We start from the raw sequence: 22,321 nt of genomic DNA, 5'->3' as shown, positions 1-22,321 counted from the left end.
GCTCATTATGTAGGCCAGGCAGGCATTACGTCAACCATATACCACATGGCTGGGTAAGAGGGTGGGTCTTCCCTCCAGAAGCAACCAAGGGAAAAATCTCAAGATATTTTTTCCTTCTTCTAAAGCAATTGAACATGAACTTCCAGTACAGCTCAGTCTAAGGGTAGACCATCTGACACAGTGATTGACATATTAGGAATCAGTATGCAAACCCAGGTGGGATGATGCATGTCGAGTGATGAGATCAGTCACCACAGCAGTGGAAGATGGGAGTCACAGTCAGGTCAGTGACGTCTCATCAAATAATGGCCTGTAGCCTGTTTGCACAGGATGGAAGTTGGCACATTCCAGCAGCAACATGTTGTGCATAGCCAGAACCATCTCAGACAATAGATGGGTACGTTGACCCTCCTACATTAGGTACACTTAATTTAAGTAAGACAATAATTAAGATTTTGTATTGACTATACTGACCAGTGTTTCATCTTAATAACAGCACAGATGTTTAAGGAAATTGAGAACACAAGACAGGAGCTACAGTACACACACACAGACACACACAGACACACACACACACGCACACACATGAACATACACACATAAAAACACACACACATAGCCGTGTGGAAAAACTGTGCAGCAGTTGTTGACTGTCCACAAAACCTAATTTAAATTCAGATGGTGGTTTTGGTCCATATTGGTCGGCAGAATCTCTGGCAAGTAGAAAGAAACTGTGCTAAATGAGTGAAAGCAGGAGATGTTTCTATGCAGAAATGTTATTTCCTCCTTATAGCCCTGTTTAAAAACGACCTTAGTTTGACAAGTTAACACTGTGGCTCATGCACATGATTCCCCTTCACCTCCCCTCCCCACTCCCTCCTCTCTTGCAAAACTGCATTGTTTTGTCTCCAAGAATGCTAGTCATACTTTGACACCTGTCTTTTGTAAATAGTAGCTTGGATACTTGGTACTAGACCTTCTCTCTCTTTCCGTTGTGTTCCCTGACTTATCAAGGCCCACTGACCAACAGCTGAAACGCTTCCTTTAAATGCCCTTTTGCCTGAATGTAAAAAGGATGTAACTGTTCCTTTTCCACTCATTTCAACCAACACACTTCCTATAAATTAATGTGCGAGGGAGCCACCCTGTTCCCCAATAAAAGGCTTATCTGCCCGACCCATCTATCGGTCGAATCAGACAGAAATCCTCCACCATCTTATCTGTGGGTCCAGTCCCTTGTCATCTCCTCCCAACTCAACCAGGGAGGGGACTTGGTTTCTCCAAAACCACAGGGGACTGTCAGAGTCCTGTGGTGACCTGCAAGTACACATAGTGGGTTGGATGCAGGGGAAGTTTTCCAACCAGTTCATTCACAATATTATTCGAGATGAATAAGATGAGCTGTATGAAACCACAGGTTACCTAGCAACAAGCATGGAGAGGAGGCCGGCAGCGAAAATGGCTTAAATATTACTTCACTGTTGTCCAGTATTTTGCTGCTACAGACAATGTACCACTATGAGAGTCTACAACGCTTTATTATCCTAAATCTCCAAGAACTGGAATACATTTGATCTCATTATTTAAGGACTTGCGTCTTACTGGGAATAAATAGGAATATCATTATCAAGTCATAATCGAGTCAAATCGAATCACTCACCCACTTATTGCAGTAGTGGCAGAAAGGAAAGTATTAATGGCGAATCTGCGGTTCTTTTTCCTTTTGTAGAGCTGCAGACTGGTTTTACTAGGTCACTGTCACATGTTTAACTGTGAATGTAAAGTACAGAGGAGCAAAATAATGTATATATTAAGCACCGAAAAACATTTTCCTTATATTGATAAAGAAAAGGTCTAAATAGCAGGATGATTGTCTGCAGTGGCTACATGTTACGTGGGTACACTGTAAATCAGTACTTGACCTTTTCCTGGCTGCTTAGTGCCAGGTTCCTTCTCGTATGGCTTTTGGAACTATACTATTGAATGAAATGTCTTAAATCACAAGCAGTTTTCATTTACAGTTAATTAGTGATGGAGTATTTTCCCTCCTATGCAGGGTTTATTGAATAACTATAGTTTAATATATTGACTCTAATAAATTGTTTTTCTCTCCCACCTTCCACCCTCTCTCCCTCTTTGTATCCCTCTGTCTGCTATCTATTCTACCTATCTAGCTGGCCACTTCCCCAGCTGGAGCCCAGTCAGATCAGGTTGATAGTGTACCAGGACTGTGAGAGGCGTGGCAGAAATGTCCTCTTCGACTCCAATGCCAAAAAGAGGAGCACGGAGGAAACTCCCATCACCGTAAGTCACATGTCTGCTGAGTGTTTGTGTGTGTGTCTGTGTGTTGTTTCTCTATAATAGATTTGAAAAAAATAAAATACTAGGCTCCAGGTTTTGTTGTTATTCAAAGTGTCAGCTTAGTGCTTTAGTTATACCAAGTGTCCTTAATAGTACATACAATATATATATATAACCTGGTTAGATGATACAATTATTTTTCCTATTTTAATTTCAAATTTCCAATGCTATAATAAAAACAGATTTGTCAATTATTTCTCAGGGAGCATTTAAAATATGTGGAAGTCATTAATTTGATGTTATTTGCCGAACCTTTGACTTTCAGGGCTGACAGTCAGTCAGAACAGATGAGTTAAGATAACAACAGAGAGACAGAGGCGAGCACAGGCGGAGCGATAGTGACACAGGCACGAGGTCCTACTGCAGTCATGTGACTGTCATGTTGTTCAGAGGACACAAGTTACACCTTATCCTGCAGGACGCCACATGGCACATTCACTGAAGTGTTTGACCTAGGGATCAAAAGTGGAGGGCAGGGAATGTCAATGCACCAATCCTGTTTGTTAGCGTGATATTTTTGTTAATGAAGCAGACTTTTGTTTTGGTGTTTACTTTCTTAATTTATAAATGGGAGGAAGTACATGGCAAAAGGGTGAAGGTCTCTGTCAATTAGATACATTTAGTACGTCAAACGGTCATTTGATTTTGTGTGAGTGTCAGATCTCCTTTGAAGCTTTGATAAATTGCTAACACACCCAGTGACACGTGAGGACAAAAACACTGTTTACCACAGTGTTGCAATCTAATCAGGGTTTGTACAACAATAGCCATCAAACATGAGGTGTCTGTGTGTGTGCTTGTCCTCCATACAGCACCTGCCGGCTGACATTACCACCAAACGATGATACATGGTCACCAATTGTCTTCTTTAAAATTTTTGAATAATACACCTGATAATTTCATTCCACTCCTGGGTGTTCCTCTCTAGCCCTGGGCGGTTTGTTCTGGTTCTCTTATCTCCAATAATTATAGCCTCTGCTGACAGCCCATGTGTAAGCAGCATTCTTTCATCCTCACATGACGGCAGCGTCACTCGCTGACAGTCTGCCTTTTTGCCTCTCTCTCATCTGTCTTCATCTTACTCTGGCATTGTCTGAATGTTTCCTCTCGTTCTCTATCTACCATTTCAAAATTTGCTCACTTCTTCGGTAGGTTTTTTTCTAACCCTTTTGTCTTTCTGTCTCCTAAATATGCCCATCGCTAATGTCCCGATGACTGCCCTCTGTCTCTATACATTTATCTGACGATCTTGCTCTCTATAACATAATCTCTTCTGTCTCTAAACCTGCCTGACTTTCAGTCCACCTACACACACAAGCCCACCTCATGCTGACAAACTGAATGTGACCCTGACATTGGAAATCCGGTGGTCTGCTTGCACAACTTTCTCATCTCATACACATGGATTTACTTAAGCGCTACTTTCAGAAAGAACTGGTGCCAGATATAGAACTGCAATAAGGAGAGTTATGCAGTTTGTGGGGGTGTTTGTGTGTGTCTGCATAGCGACATTTGTGAGCTCCCAAAATGCAGTAAGAGTAATGAGAGGAGTTAATGCCCTGCTGTGTGTGCGTGTGCGTGCGTGTGTTACCTAGTCCGATGCCAATATTCTTGGTGCATTCTGCATTGTTAGGTCTTTGCCAGCTACCGTGTGACTTCTATCACATGATGGCTGTTTGTCTTTTTGTTTAGTTTGTTTATTTTTTGTCAAGTCAGAGGTATTTATTTTGGAGAGATAACAAGCAGATACAAGGGAAACACAGAGGGTCAGAGAGAAGGCAGAATAGCGTAACAAGGATTTCATGTAGTGAGAGCTTAGAGTGAAGAAACACAGGGAAAATAATAGAACATAGAGAAAAAAAGCTAGAAAAATTATCTGCTGAAAGAGAAACAGCTGCAGGAATTAGAGGGATGAAGTTCTACTGGTAGAGAGAGAGAGGGAGGGAGGGAGGGAGAGGGAGGAAATGATTGCAGTGCTGCTCGCTCACGAGTTCCAGAAAGAGTCATATGACTGGCAGTCACATGCTGCTGGCTCCTGTGTACACACTTCATGCTGCACTGCAGCGGACACGCACACACCCATGTACACAGTTGAGCACAAGCTCACTCTGAATCAGTGTGGCTTTATTACCATGTGTGTTTATTAAGAAATCAGTCATGATATTGATAAGCGTGAACAGAAAATGTACATATCTGCAGTTTAAACAAACTGCATACATATATATATATATACTATATATAGAGCAATGAAGCAAAACGATCGTTCTTTGTTTTTCTTTGCCGTCCTCTCATTCTCCCGTCTCTATATCTTTTCATTTCTCTTAACATTATCAGAAACAGTGAATTCCAGTGAGCCATTACCAGAGTCCAGCTAAACAGCATGCATACGCACACGCAAACTGAGACTCACACCCTCCCCCTTCCCTTCCCACAGACCCAAATGCATTCCTCTTCAATAGGCTGCCAAGTTTGGAAGGCACATGACACAGGCTGATTGAGCTCACAATTTAGTTTGCTGTTTACACAAGTGCTCCTGGATTATGCTTCTGTGGTCTTTTTACTTGATCAAATGATGAGTTCAATTCAGTTTATGATTTCCAAAAGTTAACTTTATAATTGGGATATATTTTTTATTTTGGGACGGCCTACAATGTCAGAGCATCAACGGAATTGTACAGAATTTTTTTATTTCAATGATGTTTACTAATGTGTATACGACACAGAAACTGGCATCTATCCTAATGATGTATGTAAAAGAGCTGCAGCTTACTTGCACATTTAAAAAAAAAAAACGCTAGAAGTTAATACCAACCAAAAAGCAACTTCAAAGGTTAGGAGCTTGCTGCAGAATGAACTTGATCAAAAGAAAAAAATGTTACCTCACTAACATAGTGTGGCCTTTGTACTCGTCAGACAACTGAGGCCCAGGTCAAGATGTTCGGGAAATGCTGCCAGCTCCGACCCACAGGTGGCAGCAGCAGTTCCTTGGACAGCTCCTCCTCGTGCACCTCTGAAACCAAAGACACCAAAGAGCAGGGTCTCCGCTTCCAGGTAACACACAGGCCCTCGGGCGAACTGAAAAGTTCAGATCTCATGGACAAAGCCAGTTTATACAATTTGTTCTTCTTGTGTTAGTTTGCGAACTGGAACATCAGTTTAATAAGAGGCCCCTCATTTTGGCCGAGGACACATCTTTATACACACTGCTAAAAGAAAATGCCTAAACTTGGGACACATTCCACCTCCGAATGTTGCCCTTAGTTCGTCATGTGTGCATTCACACCTGTGCTTAGAGATTCACACTTATAGTAGTATCAGCCAAGACAGTAAAATGTAAACGTCTACTGCTTTTATATAGTATTAATACTTAAGCATTCACAAACGCTTATGGTGTGATATACACTCATTATGTTTATGCATGCAAATTCCATGTGTGCACATGGAATATGCATGCAAATTCCATGTGTGCATAGGAATATCCAGGTCCTGCAGCATTCACTTTGTCAGTCTGTTCACTCTGGAGTTCATTGATCTTTAAGATGAACAATATACTGTATTTTGAAAGGTGACACCCGATAGCTCACCTGGTTGTTTGGCTTGTTGCTACATGACTTCCATTCTAAACATCCATTCCAAATGTCTAACTGTTTTCTCTCCTCCAGGGTTCGAGGTGCTCGTCCGATGTGGTGATGTTGGGGGAAATGATGTTCGGCTCTGTTGCCATGAGTTACAAAGGCTCCACACTGAAAATCCACCAGATCAGGTAAGAAGAACAGGGAAGCTGGCTTTTCATCTTGTAGCTGATAATTAAATAAAATGAAAACACATCCTCTGACCAGGTTTATTATGCCATTTAGTATGAAGGTCTATTGTGGAGTATCAAAGTATCCAATTCTTAATTCACATTACTGTACAAAAGTAGTAAGGACTAAACGATTCAAGAGAAAAATGAAAAAGAGACTTATTTTGATATGTAAGGCACACAAATGTGCAAGAGCAGAAGTAGTTAGCTCACATATGCTGATGACCGTTGTCCCTGTCCTATCATCATATCAGATCACCACCTCAGCTGATGCTAAGTAAGGTATTCACCGCCAGGACTGGAGGCAGTGTGTACGGCAGCCTCAACACGTAAGCAGAGACACACACACAAACACACACACACGCACACACACACACAAACACACAAGGTTCCATGTGTTTAAATCAGACATCAATACTGTCTGTGTCTCTTACTGTCTTAGATTTTCTGTAATCTGTCCTTTTGTGTGAAGTTTTTCACTTTGCTGTACTGTTGCATTGCTTTTTTTAACGTTATAATTGAAGTCATCTTTTTTGTCGAATGTTGTAATTGTATATGTGCAGTATAATAGTGTTGTTGGTACATAATAACTTTTGTCCCCTGTTTTCTGTTTCATCTTGTGCAGGTTACAGGATAGCCTGGAGTTCATTGGACAGGATGGCAACACCTTAAGGCCTGATCAAAACACGGGGCCCAACAGTCTATTAGGAAACATAGGTAACAGCAACCCAGTGCTGCATCGAAGTCCTCCTCTTTTCTTTTTAGATAACGTATGAAAGGAAAGTAGAGAGGAGCTGAACTGTTTTTCTTTAAAAAACAGCCTCAACTCAGTTGAGTTAAAGTCTGATACACATCTGATTAATGCAAAGATCGTTTTATTTTTGAAAAAATGAAATTTAATCTGATTTAGTTTCTAACATCATCACATCACTTTGAGAATGATAAAAAGTACTCAAAGTGATGAGCAACGTGAATTTCACATGCGTTTTGCAGTTGGAGTGTCGTTCTACAGCTGTGAGGAGGAAGAAGATTTAGTTTTTCTTTCCTACTCTTTAACATTCTTATTTGAATACAAACCCGACTGGAAAAACTGCCATCAACTCTCTGGTACTGCTTCCCTTCATTAAGCTCTTCAGAGCTCCAGCAACCCTCAAACTAGCCGTTTCTCATCAAAACGATCCGTGACTGGTTTACAGTATGAAATGTATAAATAACAGCTTGAACTGCAAAAACTATGCTTTTGTTATGCCTTTCTCTGTCATCCTCACAGAAAAGACAAAAATGTATAATTTATCATTTTAATTTTGTGTTTTCTGTGAGTGATAGCAGCCTTCCTGTTTGTCTGTTAAACCCGCTGACTGACCTGCTACAGGATGGGGATTATTTCATTCCAGACTAAAGATCTCCCATAACTACGTACCGTAAAGATAACAGGAGGTTGCTAGTCTTCCTCCTCACTTATTCACTAACCATGGTTCATGTTTTTTTTTTGTTGTCTTCCCCCCCCTCTTCCTTCTCTTCTTTTCTATGTTTTTGTTTGTGCTGCACAGGACTTTCGCAGCTCTGCAGCCCTCGCCGGGCCTTCTCTGAACAGGGCCCTCTGCGCCTCATCAAGAGCGCGTCTTTCTTTTCAGGTTGGCGCTTAAAACCGGCCACGACTTATGTGTGCTGGTTACGTGTATGTGTGTAGGCTGTAGCTGCAGTAGTAGTGGCTGTGCAGGCCTAGATTCTCAGCGGCTGCATGGCTGTGTGGTGATTTTTGCACTAGTAGCAATAGTTGAAGCATGCGGCGCAACAGCACACTTGCAAATACCTTGGGTCAGAAAATAGCTGCAGCAATTATGTTTGGTTTTTCATTTGGGCTTTTGATAATAAGTTCAGGTGATGGCAAATAATTAAAAAAATGCACTTTTCGTAATATGTAATGCTTTGAACAGCCTCTTTTTCTTTGGTTTGCTAGTGGCTGCGTCAGTACACAACCTAATCGGCAATAAAGAGTTTGCAAATAAATCATTAATATCTCTGCCACTGTTATCTGACCCAGGCCTGTAGGTGTTACACACGCAGAAATTATGTGCATGGGTGCTCACTGGTGTCAGTAGCTTTAGTTTTCATAGTTCCTTTCTTCATGTGTTCTTCACTCTCATTAAACTATCTCTTAAACTATCCTTTTGTCTCTGATAGTGACTGTGATACGCGGGCAACTGTTCTAGGCTTTACAATAATAACAATATTCAACTTAAGTGGATTTAAATTCAAAAGTAAATTAAATCGCTCAATCGCAGACCTCTGGAGATGCATGCATTTATACGCATCCGCTAAAGTTAAACATCTCCGTAACCCAGTTATACAGTTTGTCACAGAGAGGTTGTGGGACACTGAGGAGCTCCACCTCTCCAGCTGATGGTGAAATGTCCTGCCCAAGGGTGCCTCGGCAGTAGTTAGTTAATAATTACTACTCTATTTTCTATAAGCCAATTATATTCCAGTTGTAGCTAGAAATATTCCTAAAATGTGTACAGTAAGGTAGCCTCCTTCTGTATCTGCCAGTGACTGTGAAACAGGCTTAAAATAGAGGTACCTGTTTTTTACAGAACACGATTTGCATTTGTTTTCAAACTAATAATTGAACCCTTACTGCAGTGCTTTTGCAAACGATATTATTTCAAACCTTGCCCACGCATCATTGCTGTAAAGAATTCGACTGAATCTTTCCCCAGTGATTTAAAAACAATTTGATTTGGTGATTTCGAGCAACAGGAAGTAGCAACGATTCAAATAAATTACAAGTATTCAGTGTCTATTCCTCTCTCCCTGTCACTGGGGTAAACCCTCTGCCCTCACTCTAGTGAAGTGATGCTTTTATAAAAATATCCTCTTCCCCACACCGCCTGCGCACTATTCATTTTAGCACAACCATAGTTTGGCATGGCAGGTTGTTCTCTTAGTTATGTAATCTTGGTATAGCAACACGTATTCTGACTGCTTTACCAAAAAAAAAAGTTGACATCAGTACTTTCGACTTCACAAATGCTGCATTTTTGGTTTTCACATCTCTGCTGAGACAATGGTTGCCCTTTTTCCTATTTTCGTCCGAGTTTACGAGAAGGATATTTGAGAATAAAGAAACAGACTCATTGACTTCATACCGTAGTGCTTTTTCTAGCAAGTTGCATTACAGCAGTTGCTGTAGAAGCTGAGCAACAGCAGATTACAACAGCAGTGGGTTTGGCATTATCTTTCTATTTGTGACACTTCCTGTGTTTTGGTCTGACTAAACAAAGGGTGCACCAAAAGCATGGGAATCAATCAGCAACAGTCATTTCCCTGTACAATCTCGTCCAACATCTTTATGTGTGGAGCCTTCGTTGTGTGGACATCACATAGGAGTTGTGTGATTCATAGTCAAATAGTGTTAAAATTATTTTTCGTGGAAATATTATTTTTCGTGCTACAATATATAATTAATAAGCAATCACACATGATGAGGTGTCAGCGGTACCTTCTCTGTTTATTTCTGCTGTCAATGCTACTCTGGACTTTTTTGATCGCATTCAAATTTAAATTTTAAAATCGCTGCTTGCCGTGTTTTAGTTTGAGAACCCCTGTGCCGCGTTTTAGTATTGACGGGCATTCGCTTCCTGATTGGACCTGGTTCTCATCAGTCATGACTTGACTACCAGTGATGTGTGGTAAACACTACTTCTCTTCATCAGTCTCCGAGAAAAAAAAATCCCTGCTCTTACTTTTCACCAATGCTGTTTCTCGTTCAGTGTATTTTCTGCAAGCAAGGAACCAACTCCAGCGTAGACCTCCTGATTCCTGTTTGCACCGGCACGATACACGATAGCTAAGATGCTTGTGTGGACATAGATTGTTCTTAGTTTTAAACGCTGTTTTAAAACAAACAACGTGTCAGTATGGCTGTAGTCTTAGCCACTGTATTTGTTTGTGCTTGTGGTGATAAGAGCATCCTCAGCATGTTGCGTGCTCCATTGTGCTGATCACATTGTTCTGTTTCTCACAGTTTTTTTTTATTTGTCCTATTTTTTTTCCTCCCTCCCATTTCCTCGCTGTTCAATTTCCAACCTTCCCCTCACTGAACATATTTCCCTCTCTCTCTCTCTCTTCCTTCTCCCTTCCTCTAGGCCACAGTCACCCCATGGACATGCCTGGCCGAGGGCTGTACGACGAGAGGGACAGCGGCATCGCCCGGTCAGGTAGGTTAATTAGACTCGGAGCCAAAGCCCGGATTGACCTACACACATACTCTGTCGTCCTGTCGAGCATTGAATGGGGTTTACATTTATTCCTGTAGAGAAGATCAAGTGTGCGCCAGGAAACTATTGAACTCTTGCACTTGAGAAAGTTTGTGCTCAAACGTCACTGCTTAAGGTCACGAGTGTGGAGAGTTGCACAACACTGGTTACTTTAACCGGTTGTGACTTCCCTAATGTGGTATGCAAGAGGCAGATGCACATGCACTCAGTTTTCCATTCATTAAAAAGGACCCACAGGTGGACACTTAGTCACGACTCAGAGGGAGAAAGATGAGGAATGAGAGAAGTGTCATCACCACTGTCAATCCTACAATTCTATAGTACTTAAACCAAACATCATAGAGACGGAAGAGGATGCAGGGGTGAGAGACAGTGTGGGACTGTTGACACTGCCTGTATGGTCAAGATTACCTTGTGCAATGGAAACTGAACCCTTAACCTCTGCTCTGCTCAATTTCCCCCTCTCCACAAACACCACCACTGTCACGAGTGGAATGATGTTTTCTGCTCTATCCCAGGTCACATGCAGAGAGTTAAATATAGTGGCTTTAGAAAACCTGTTTCTCTTCAACAAGCTTCTAATTCCAGCCTCGTCCTCACATCTCCTCCCTCTCTGCGGTCGGGCTGGAGAGCTCTTTATTTATCTCTGATACACACACGTACGCACCCGTCCCCCGTAGCACTCCTCTCTTCCCGCCTCCCTCCTTCTCCTCTTACAACAGTCCTCTCGCTACGTTTTCAACTTGTTAGCACAGTTTTAGTTTTTTTCACACACGCGTACGCATTCACTCGCCCTCAGGACGCTCTCTCTTCACACATGTACACATGCAACACCACATTCTGTCCTAATGGCTCATGTGACCATTGGCCAGTGCCTATGGGCTGTAAATAACTCTCTGATCTGTCTTGGTGGGTGGGTGTGTGTGGGGGGGTGGCTGGTGTTTGTGTTCAGAATGAATAACCCTAAACACTTAACCTGTTTTTCGCATTCACTCTCTTGGTTTTATATTTAGTTCTTTCTCTTCTCCGTCTCTTTAGCTTCTCTGAGCAGCCTGTTGATCACCCCCTTCCCGTCTCCTGGCTCCTCTCTGACCAGCAGCTGTGCTTCCAGCTACCAGCGCCGATGGCTCCGCAGCCAAACCACCAGTCTGGAGAATGGTGTTTTTCCCCGATGGTGAGACAAATAAAAGCATACGTGCACAACACAACCATGCAAAAACAGTTATACCTAGATTAACCTACACATAAATAATAAGAAACATTGTTCATTACAGAGGGATAGCTCTTTCTGTCTTTCTTTCTTCAAAAAACCCTAACAACTAGAACGGTTATTTTAGGTATTTATTTCTTGAAAAGGGTTATGTGCTGAAATAGTTAGCTGATACATTTCCTGTCAGTCAACTTATCAATCATTAGATTCAACTCTTACCCCCACACACACACTCACATTATGATCTTCTTAGCACCTTTCCAAACACTCGCAGAGACTCTACACAAACATTAATCAGATTCATCAGGTATTTGTAGTTTGTTCTCTTAGGACGTTCTCAGAATCTAGGGTCAGACACACACACACACACGCAAACACACAACTTTGCACAGGATATTGTGTTGGCCTGTCACTATAAAGGCTTAAGGGTGCTTTAATCTTTCAGGCTCTCCAGTTCAGCAGCACCAACAGATCTTGTTTACCAGCTGAAGCAGTAAAAAAGTCTAGGATTAAGAGTCTCCTAATATGTTTTCACTTCTTAACACACCTCAAAGTATTTTTCTTTTCAACGATAAAATCTGTTAAAATTATGGATAGAATTTAGGCTATTAACTCGTTTTGATTAACAGTATTTCCCTGCAATTAAAACTCCACACTCAGAAAAGGAGATCCTAAACAGTATTCTTAAGATTTTGTTATGTGAAACAATCTGGGAGCATAGATATAACTTGGTATGAAATAGACTTGTGCTGGAAAAACTAAAAAGAATCAAGTTTCTATGTTAAGTCAATGCATGGAAGTTACCCACATGTTACCCTCCAGAATCTTTCTTGTCAGAATCCTTATTGGTCTCTGCTCTGAAATTAACCCCCTGTCCCGGACAGGTCAGTGGAGGAGAGCTTCAACATGTCTGATGAAAGCGGGGGACCGAGCCTCGGCGTAGCCAGGAAGAAGAAGATCGCCATCGGAGTCATCTTTACGCTGTCCCCAAACACCGAGGAGAACAACCGCTTCCAGGATTTCTTCTTCTCCCACTTCCCTCTGTTTGAAAGCCACATGAACAAACTGAAGAGCGCAATCGAACAGGTCAGTTAAAGTCTAGAACTGCAATTATAAGAGCGGAATTTCTTCCTGATTTCCCCTTTGTGTTTTATTTTCCTGATGTCGTTATTCATTAAAATTACAAAATCATTGATTTGATGTGTCAGATGTTTGTGTAAATAAACCCGTCAAAGAAACCTGCTTAGCAGGGAGATATGAATAGTAGCCAAATGTCAACTTTACACCCTGTCCTTCCCTTTGTAATGAGCTGTCACATTGACTCGTCAATGGTCATACCACATATATCTGTGGTTCTGAACACTGATGCCTGTTGTTGGCACTGTCAGAGCTCCCCCCGTCATCCTCTTTGACAAATTACTTGCTCCACCTTTCCTGCAACTTTGTTTGTGGGCTTCAGTGCCAAATAGCTCAAAGCGTGTGTGTGCTATGTCACCCTCAAGGCCATGAAGATGAGTCGGTCACCTGATGCCAGTCAGAGGGCCTTGGCTTACAGCCGTATGATGGAGGGACTCAACGAATTCAGGTTGGGCAACAATTCTTTTTGACTCATTGTGAATCAGCCAATAACATTAATTAAGAAATCTTTTCACCATACATCACAGTAAACTTTGGAGCAGTTTTGTTTGAAACGAGATTATCCTGCTCATTTAACACAAGGATTTTGATATGGGCCAATAACCCATCCACTCACAGTTTATTGAAGGCAGGAGCTTCACTGCAAGTTTATTAATAAAATCTGAAGGGCAGTTCACCAGAGCAAACATCTAAGTTCCATTCAGTTTCTGTTGACTGGAACCAAACACTCTAACTACATGCATAGCAATGTCTCCACATCACTGAGCGACTGGAAAATACGTGACATTTAACATCTATTCCCAGGAAACAGAAGCTACATTTAAAAGACGTGTTCGGTGTATCTCTGCTCCATGTAACCTGACACAAGAGCATGCTGTGCAACGTGCATCATTCATTGTGTCTATCAGTCGTCACTGCACATAGTGCGACACGGGTAAACTGCGTGGTGGACAGGATTTAGTTTCTTGAGAGTGAGGGAGAGATAAGATGCTGGAAAGGCTGGTGTGATAAAACAAACAGGCAGGTAAAGGGCCTGTATCAGATTGCCCTGTCCATCAGCAGCAACATTTGAGGTTGACGCAGCCCCAAAAAACACATATTGTTTTATTCAAAAATCTGAATCAAATGGTTCTTGTCAGCTTTTTGTTGCAAGAACTTTTAGAAAAGACGTCATGACAGTCAAAAGCAGTTAGTGTATCAAGGTGAATCTATGAGAAGTGAAGGAAACAGGCGAGGAGATTCTGCTCCAGTTACTGATGCAGTGGGCTGAGGTGTGGCAGTCATTAATAATTACTGAGTATGTGTTCATTTTTATGTATGGTATATATTTAAGGTACAAAACTCATTAAGTTTGACAAAATTTTTAATACGATGCACATGTAGAAGCTGAGCAACGGCAGATTACAACAGCAGTGGGTTTGGCATTATCTTTGTGACACTTCCTGTGTTTTGGTCTGACTAAACAAAGGGTGCACCAAAAGCATGGGAATCAATCAGCAACAGTAATTTCCCTGTAGAATCTCGTCACATCACATAGGAGTTGTGTGATTCATAGTCAAATAGTGTTAAAATTATTTTTCGTAGAAATATTATTTTTCGTGCTACAATATATAATTAATAAGCAATCACACATGATGAAGTTGTCAGCGGTACCTTCTCTGTTTATTTCTGCTGTCAATGCTACTCTGGACTTTTTTGATCGCATTCAAATTTAAATTTTAAAATCGCTGCTGGCCGTGTTTTAGTTTGAGAACCCCTGTGCCGCGTTTTAGTATTGACGGGCATTCGCTTCCTGATTGGACCTGGTTCTCATCAGTCATGACTTGACTACCAGTGATGTGTGGTAAACACTACTTCTCTTCATCAGTCTCCGAGAAAAAAAAATCCCTGCTCTTACTTTGAGCACATTGAGCGAAGTAAGAGAAGTAGAAATATAGAGAAAAGAGGAACATTCTGTTCCCCACCTGTCTTGAGCAAACCACTTGTGTTGCATTGTAACTACAGAGCATGCTGGGAGATCTTGCTTCAGGGCCTTGGTTGTCTTAAGGGAAGCTTATTGATCAGTGTTTTAGAAACGACCTAAACTCAACTCTGCAAATGCTACTTTTAGAGGATGCTTTATTTAGGCTATTTAGAAACATAAGTTCTCAGAATGAAATGCGATGACATGGAAAAATTATATCATAAATTTGAGCTGATGAGGTTGCAGAATAGCGTGAATGCATGTGTGTGTATATGTGTGAGCCATGCTTGTCACTACAAACTTTTTTAATGTGTATGTGAATGCTGGCCTGTCTCCACCACTACTTTCCCTTGTCAATCATCCGCTGGTAGGCAGTTTCCCGTCTGAGGTCCCCTCATTGCTGCAGTCATATGCCTGTTGGCAGCCGGCCACAGAAACCCAAGCCTCCTACGTGTCAACCCTATCTAACTCGGGCAGTGGCCACAAGCACCAGAATAGTAAATAATATATGAGTGCCAGCAGGGAGAACTCTATTGCACGGGACAAACAAAATACAAATTTCACCTTCAGATGGCAGCTAAATATAAGCATAGCCACCTTTGCCATTAAGAGGTATTTGAATCATCATCATGGAACATTGCTGAAGGAAACTGGAACAAATGTTTTTCGTTTAATGCTTTGACGTAGTTGGAGGGCAAGGAAACACCCATGCATGCAAGCTGCCAAAGATAAGTTGCACAGTTAGCAGGGGCATGTATACATAAAAGTCACACCAGCCTGTAGGGTTACGTTAGGGTACAGGCAGTTGTCCTGAGCCAATAGGAACACTCAACACACCAGGGTTCAGTAGATCCCATTTACCATAAATACATAAAAAAGTGCAATCTGAAGGGTAAGAATACACCAAATGGCAGCCATTAGAAACGGTGCCGCTCTGCAGCCGGGTAATTGCTTCTGAGTTTCGAATGCAGTTTTCATACCCAACATTGTATTTAAGGTTATCCCTTAAAATGAACAAGACTCAAAAGCATCTTAAAATGAAGTGTATTTTATATTTTAAGTTTTATACTCTACATTCCGATTGTGACAAAGAGGTTGTAAAACATATGAATTCACTAATTGACTTGCTAGAATGTATTAATATATCAACTCAACTGCAAACAAAAATTAGACTGGGTCCAGGAGCTTTCAGTGACCATACCGGTGCAATGTGTACATTAGCCACTGAAAACACAGCCCACTGCCAAAAGCCGTGGATGAGGTCAGAAATTCTTGGATTGGTGCCCTCCATCGTGAGGTAATAAAACACAAGCAAGCTCTTAAAAGTTCAGCTGCCGCAAAGAAGCCGAGGGCAGCTCTCTCTCTAATGTCAGGCTGGCTCCTTCTCACACATCTATCCACTGGGGGCTTTTTCAATAGATGAATCCACAGCAGACAGAGTGGGTCAAGTAGGGCTTAAAAAGGCCACGGATAAGTCGACCTGTTTGTAACACAGGAATGAATAAAGTATTATTAGGGGGTTTGTCTGCTGACAATGATATGTAAAGAGGTTAGGGGGCGTGTTCTATGTGTGTTGAGTTCCAAATGACATTAACTCCTTTCTGTTGAGCTATGCTGTTGTGTTTTATGTGTTTGCACAAGATCGCAGTTGTTTATGTTGTGTTTGCAAGGAATTAAGGGTTAACAGATAAAACGCCACATCCTCCTTTTGCATTTTTGAAGACAGAGTCCAGCAGCTGCCGTCCATATTACAGCTCTGACTAAGAAACGCCTGATTCCTGACATTCCTCAGGCTGCAGAGATTCCCCTCTGCCCCTGTGTCAAAGCCTGGCCCCTGGCCGAGACATGCTCACCAACACACCCCACGTTCCATGGAAACTCCACTCCTTCTCAATGAACAAATGCCCAAGCCGAGCCACATACAGATAGCTTCACTCAAACACACACTTGCAGCACAGAGCCAGTGCAGAGGTTGTGTGAGCGTGCACAAGTTTGACGGAGTCTTACACACACGCACACACACCCAGGGTCTCCCATGGCCTCAGTGCAGACAGCAACGCTCTGTGAACTGAGATCTCTTTTGTTTACCCCCGAGAGACAATAACGTGTCTGTTCCATCTCTGTCTGTTTTCTCTCTCTTCCCCTCCTTCCCTCTCGTTCGCTCTCCACACGCCCTCTCCGTCTTTCATCCCTCCCTCCCTCGCTGTACCTCGTCTCCAGGATGACCATCTGCGACCTGTACACCATGCCTCGGGTGGCTGAGCCTGTCTGGTTGACCATGATGTCTGGGGCATCGGAGAAGAACCAGCTCTGCAGTCAGTTCATGAGGGAGCTCTCCCTGCTGATGGAGCAGGCCTCCAAGAACCAGTTGAGTGTCCACTTGTTCTAACACCTAGTTTGAACTTCTGTATGTCACACCACTTTAAGAGTTTTTTTTCTCAGACTAGGAAGGAAATTAGATGAAAATGCATGTTCCAACATGTCTGTCATATTGCATACTAGCTGTCAGCAGTTGCATTGTTAAAACAAACCCAGAACTCTAGGAAATGAGATTTTGATCTTCTGAAAGCCAAAATGCAGAAAGAAATCGGGCAGGAACCATGCAAGCTCACAGATGTAAAGAGGGAAAGACATGCTCATTAGCATTCAGACATTAAGAAATGTTACACATGCAGTGTCTTTCCACTTCTTTTGTTGGCTTGTACTTCCTGATCAAGCTCATGAACAGAGAGACACATGCAGACTCTCAAACACTATTCATTTTCTCTCTCACATACACAAGTTAAAAAACGCTCTATCACACACACACAAATACACACACTGTGAATGCTTCCCCCTCTTTGCGTTTACTTGTCTCTCTCAGAGGGAGCTGTGAATGAGAAGATCCCTGCCAGTCTCTACACTCTCATTGTTGCTGTTACAAAACCATTTCAAACCACTGCTGTAAATATATGAAGTGGTAGCAAGGCATTTACTGAACATGGCAGCAATATTGAGTGCATCTGATATAAGTAGCATTCATTACACTGAACTGAATTGTTGCATCAAGATGATCTTAAAGGAACGTAGTAATTACCAACATTTTAATGTTGTGGTTTCTTAATCTTTCACGCATTAAACAAATACTATACCAGGGTTGACAAGTCTGGATCACCAATAACTCTGACAGTTATGTCCATGACAGGTTCCCAGAACCTAAAGTTATTTCAACTTTTTAAGTAGACCTAGCACTTAACGATTAATTTTTCATTTTTCATTCATTCAGTCTTCTTTCATACAACAGCTCCTTTTCTTTTGTATACAAAAACAATTAAATCAATGCTGGAAAATCAGAGATATCGGTAAAATGGAAAGGGAGAAACAATGTTAATTAAATGGCATTGAAGAAAATATATATTAACCCATGAGATTTAAACCTTAGATGTACAATTTCAAGTCAGTTTGGTATCTGTCAAAGGTTTCAAGAGATCCACCTTCAAAGTTAATCAACAGGGAAAACTACACATGAGCTAGGGTTAGGGTTAGGGTTGTTCATATTCAAGTCGTTGCACCCAGAGAACGTTTGTTTATTTTGCTTGATAAATGCATCAAATCAATGACCATGGCAGAGGTGAGTGTGTTTCTGGCACTAGCAACAAATGGTTGTTTTAGATACTGCAAAAATTGTATTAAACATACATGATCGCAGGAGGCTTGGCTTGACAGTCTGGAAAGTAAAATATGACCAACACAACATTTTTACTACAAAGACTAAGAAGAAATCATAATTTTAGCTACACTTTTTGGAAAAGAAGATAAATAACATTATCATTATTAAAAGCATCTCATTTAAAACATATTGGCTGAATGTGAATCTCTACAGACCTACTCTCACTCTCGTTGTGTTGACCAATAATAAAAACTGTGTCTCCCAGGCAACAAGTGGTGTTTGTCTGTCAGCATCACTTCTTAGCTGAAGTCATAGTTTCTTCCACCACCGGTCATGATGACTAACACGTAACTAAGCTACCGGCTCTCAGGGAGCTGCTGATGTACTCAGTTGCACTCTTGTCTTATCTGAGGCATCCCATCTGTATTCCCATGACCAATGGTTTTGATTTCGGCAGCAGCCACAACTGTGTCCGTGGAACTGTTTGAACTTGAGTGCCACGATGGTGTTGAGTCATGAGACAGGAAGGGAAGTAGACACTTGTGGTCAGCATAGAGAAGTGAGCACACGTCTTTGTACTTGTGTGTTCCTACGTGGTGTCCAGTTTAGCAAGAAAAAGACTGACCTATGCTTTCCCCCGTATTAAGAGATCTTCTGACCTAATGAAACAAAGTCACGGGGTGAAACCGAGAAGCCAGTTCATCTGATTGATTGCATCCAACCAGAAACTACATTTCAGGACTCTTGGGGTTTTGCTGACCAGCTTGTGTTTGACGTTCCAGATTCCTCCCTGCCTTATTGACGTCCATCCTGACTAATCATCTGGCCTGGGTTCCCACCGTCATGCCCAATGGGCAGCCTCCGATCAAGATCTTCCTCGAGAAACACTCCTCCCAGAGCGTGGACATGCTCGGAAAGACACACCCCTACAACCCACTCTGGGCACAGCTAGGTGAAAGTCAAACACACACATTAACACACATACACACACACACAATAACACACACACGCAGAGTGAGATGACTGAGCCTTTGTTTTCTGTCAAAGCTGCAGGCTGGAGGAGAAGTAGAATATAACACCTGTGTTGGATCGTCGTGGCTCAAGATTGAACAGATTCTAACCTGCCATCATAAATTCTGTTAATCATTACAGCATGATAACGAGTTAGGACTGGACATTTATCTCCTCGTGCTACTCTATTAAGTTATCATTTTGTTTCAGTCATGATGGGTGTAATTCAGTTTCTATAGACTATGAAGTAGCTTTATGGTTCACACTTTCACATGTCACAACAGTTTAAAAATTGTATTTCAATTTAATATTTTTTCCCTGTCTATGATTATAAAATTACTTTGTTAATAAGAAGTGGAAACTTGTAGTTTTGCACTGAAGCAGGTTCCATTTTTGAAAATCTATAGTTTAATTTTCAGCAAATGCGGTGATGATGTTGGGACTACTGCTGTTGAGGAGTCCACGCTTTGACCTCAAATGACATGGCAAAGCATTAAGAGTGGTTAAAGTGGTATGATGCTGACACCTAGTGTTTAAAGCAAGGAATTGCAGAACTTGATTGGTCAAATTATTAAACAAAAGGAGATTAAGAAGAGGCAGAAAAATGTCCTGGCAGGAACATTTTTAAAAGACAATTCGTGTATTTTATACTGTTCAGTGTTTAAATATATCTGTCGAGGAAGGAATACATGTACAATTTGCATACTTTTTCCACTTGTCATATCTTTATGTGCAGCGTAGGTCATCATCATTCTCATGCAATGGAGATACCAAACACACACAACTTAAGGCACAAACATATTATATCTTAGATTTATGTTCTGATTTTGTAGATAATAACCAAACTTTTTTACTTTTTTTAAGGGCTTAAGTTATCTGACTCATGATTCCTTTTTCTTTCTGTCACTGTGTGTAGGGGACCTGTACGGGGCCATTGGGTCACCAGTACGCCTGTCAAGGACGGTGGTGGTTGGCCGACGACAGGATCTGGTCCAGAGACTACTCTATGTCCTCACATACTTCATCCGCTGCTCTGAGCTGCTGGAGACGCACATGCTGGACAGTGCTGAGGATGAGGCCATCGTCATGCCCGGTTCCCTCATCACCACCTCTCTAAGGAAAGGAGAGGTGGAGGAGTCAGACTATGTCCTTGTTACTGTCCATAAACCCAGCGGGGACTACTTGTCCCAAGGGGCCACTGGCAATCAGAGTGAGACAGAGGACAGTAACTACCCCTCAGACAACAGCCTCCAGAGCAGCACATACACAGATGCTGAGGCGGGGCATGGTACAGAGGATGCACCCAAGGAGGATGACGAGGATGGGGAAGACGAGGAGGACAGCAGTGAGAGTCAAGGATCCAGGAGCAGTGTGCTTCAGACGGGACACAGTCAGGACACGATCCCTGTTATCAGGACTACAGAGGCAGCAGAGCCGGGGGAGCTACGAAGGGAGTCTAGCAGCTCGCTGGGCACGGAGGCCCGACTGGAGGCGATGCTGTGCGTTGGCTCGGCCTCACCCAGGGAGCAGGTCTGTGTGCTGGAAACAGAGACCAAGGGGGAACTGAAACTTACTGTCCCCTCCATACCCTCAACCCATGTATCATGTCCGTCCCCAACTCCCAGCACAGAGTGTAAGAACTCTGGGACAGGTGCTGGGATGGATGCAGGCACAGGGGACCCTGTCACCAAAGTGCTGACTCCTCGGCCTTTGGGAATCCCACTAGAAAAGAAGCCCCCGGATAAGAACGTCTCTCCCACGGTGCCAGTACCAGTGATACCTGGAAACACCAAGACAGGGCCAATGGCTTTGACTCTAACAGAAGAGGAGCCTGCAACGAAAGTCACTTTCCTCATCGGTGACTCCATGTCCCCTGAGTCGGACACAGAGAGCCGCAGAAGGAAGGTGGAGGATGAGTTTAAAAAGCACAAGAAACACCTCAAGGACAAACAGCTGCTTCACCAGCAGCAGCTGATGCATCAGCAACTAAAGCATCATCATCATCATCAAGCACAACATTATCAACAGCTGCAGCTGCAGAGAGGAACAGATTCAAAGACCAGCAGTACCAGTACATCAGAGGACCAAACCAAACAGACCAAGGCAACTCCTGCCCTGCAGCGGGTGTCTAGTAAGATGCCCAAGTGGACCTCAGAATGTATGGATAAATTTGATGAGTATTCGGACAACCCTGTGGAGACGAGGACAACAGAAGATGTGTCTAAGCGACAGCAGGCCAGCACCACGGACAGCATGCACAAAGACTTGCTGGACCCCTCGGGAGTCCGTCTGCCTGGTGACTTGGGAGTTCAGACTTTTCAGAGTAGAGGAGGAACTCAGGATTTGGGTCTCTGTTTTATTTCGGACGGAGAAGAGGTGGGGTCCAGCAGGAAAGGAGACACTTTGTTGGATGTCCAGAGGAGGTGCAGATGTGGTTCCACAGACTCCTCCGACAACTGCTGCTGTAGGGGCTGTTCTGTTGACCAGGACAAGGGTCTCGTGTTGTCAGTCCCTGTCCCGCAGGATAGAAACAGCAACAGCAAAGAGGACCAAAAACATAAGGTGGTCCCTGTCAACGACTGGGAGATACCGCGCAACGAGAGCTCAGACAGCGCGCTGGGGGACAGTGAGAGTGAGGAGACGGAGGACTGGCAGGAGGAAGTGCGGGTGCCCTTCCCTGGGTAAGTACAGGAGCTGCACGGGTGTGAACCCTGTGTATGCCTCGACTGTTAATGGTCAATGTGTCAAATGGAGGATGTAGCCAGGAAATGGAATCATGATCTCATCATATCTAATTTGCATTCTGTCTCATGCCAGCCGGTTACATCCATTTATCTGTTTGCACATCAGCTCAGTCAGACATGACACAGACTCTGTGCTATGTTGCTGTCAAAGTAAACTCTATTTA

The 22,321-nt window shown here is 42.6% G+C and overlaps 1 protein-coding gene across 2 annotated transcripts in view; it reads left to right on the top strand.

Moving 5' to 3' along the window:
• fnip1 (folliculin interacting protein 1) overlaps positions 1 to 22,321 on the top strand; it is a 35,417-nt gene that overhangs the window by 8,742 nt on the left and 4,354 nt on the right. Inside the window, exons 2-14 of one of the 2 annotated variants that reach the window (XM_062405902.1) lie at positions 2,175 to 2,304; positions 5,275 to 5,412; positions 6,024 to 6,124; positions 6,418 to 6,492; positions 6,789 to 6,880; positions 7,714 to 7,797; positions 10,312 to 10,383; positions 11,482 to 11,617; positions 12,538 to 12,739; positions 13,156 to 13,238; positions 16,974 to 17,120; positions 19,185 to 19,354; positions 20,330 to 22,094. In XM_062405902.1, coding sequence (XP_062261886.1) covers positions 2,175 to 2,304; positions 5,275 to 5,412; positions 6,024 to 6,124; positions 6,418 to 6,492; positions 6,789 to 6,880; positions 7,714 to 7,797; positions 10,312 to 10,383; positions 11,482 to 11,617; positions 12,538 to 12,739; positions 13,156 to 13,238; positions 16,974 to 17,120; positions 19,185 to 19,354; positions 20,330 to 22,094 — 3,195 coding nt within the window. The remainder of the gene's footprint in view (positions 1 to 2,174; positions 2,305 to 5,274; positions 5,413 to 6,023; positions 6,125 to 6,417; positions 6,493 to 6,788; positions 6,881 to 7,713; positions 7,798 to 10,311; positions 10,384 to 11,481; positions 11,618 to 12,537; positions 12,740 to 13,155; positions 13,239 to 16,973; positions 17,121 to 19,184; positions 19,355 to 20,329; positions 22,095 to 22,321) is intronic. The other variant, XM_062405903.1, reaches the window with a different exon arrangement.

The sequence above is a fragment of the Platichthys flesus genome, chromosome 15 (assembly GCF_949316205.1).
Source record: "Platichthys flesus chromosome 15, fPlaFle2.1, whole genome shotgun sequence".
Classification (NCBI taxonomy): Eukaryota; Metazoa; Chordata; class Actinopteri; order Pleuronectiformes; family Pleuronectidae; genus Platichthys; species Platichthys flesus.
The sequence above is the reverse complement of the archived record's forward strand: the minus strand, read 5'-3'. Positions and strand labels throughout refer to the sequence as shown.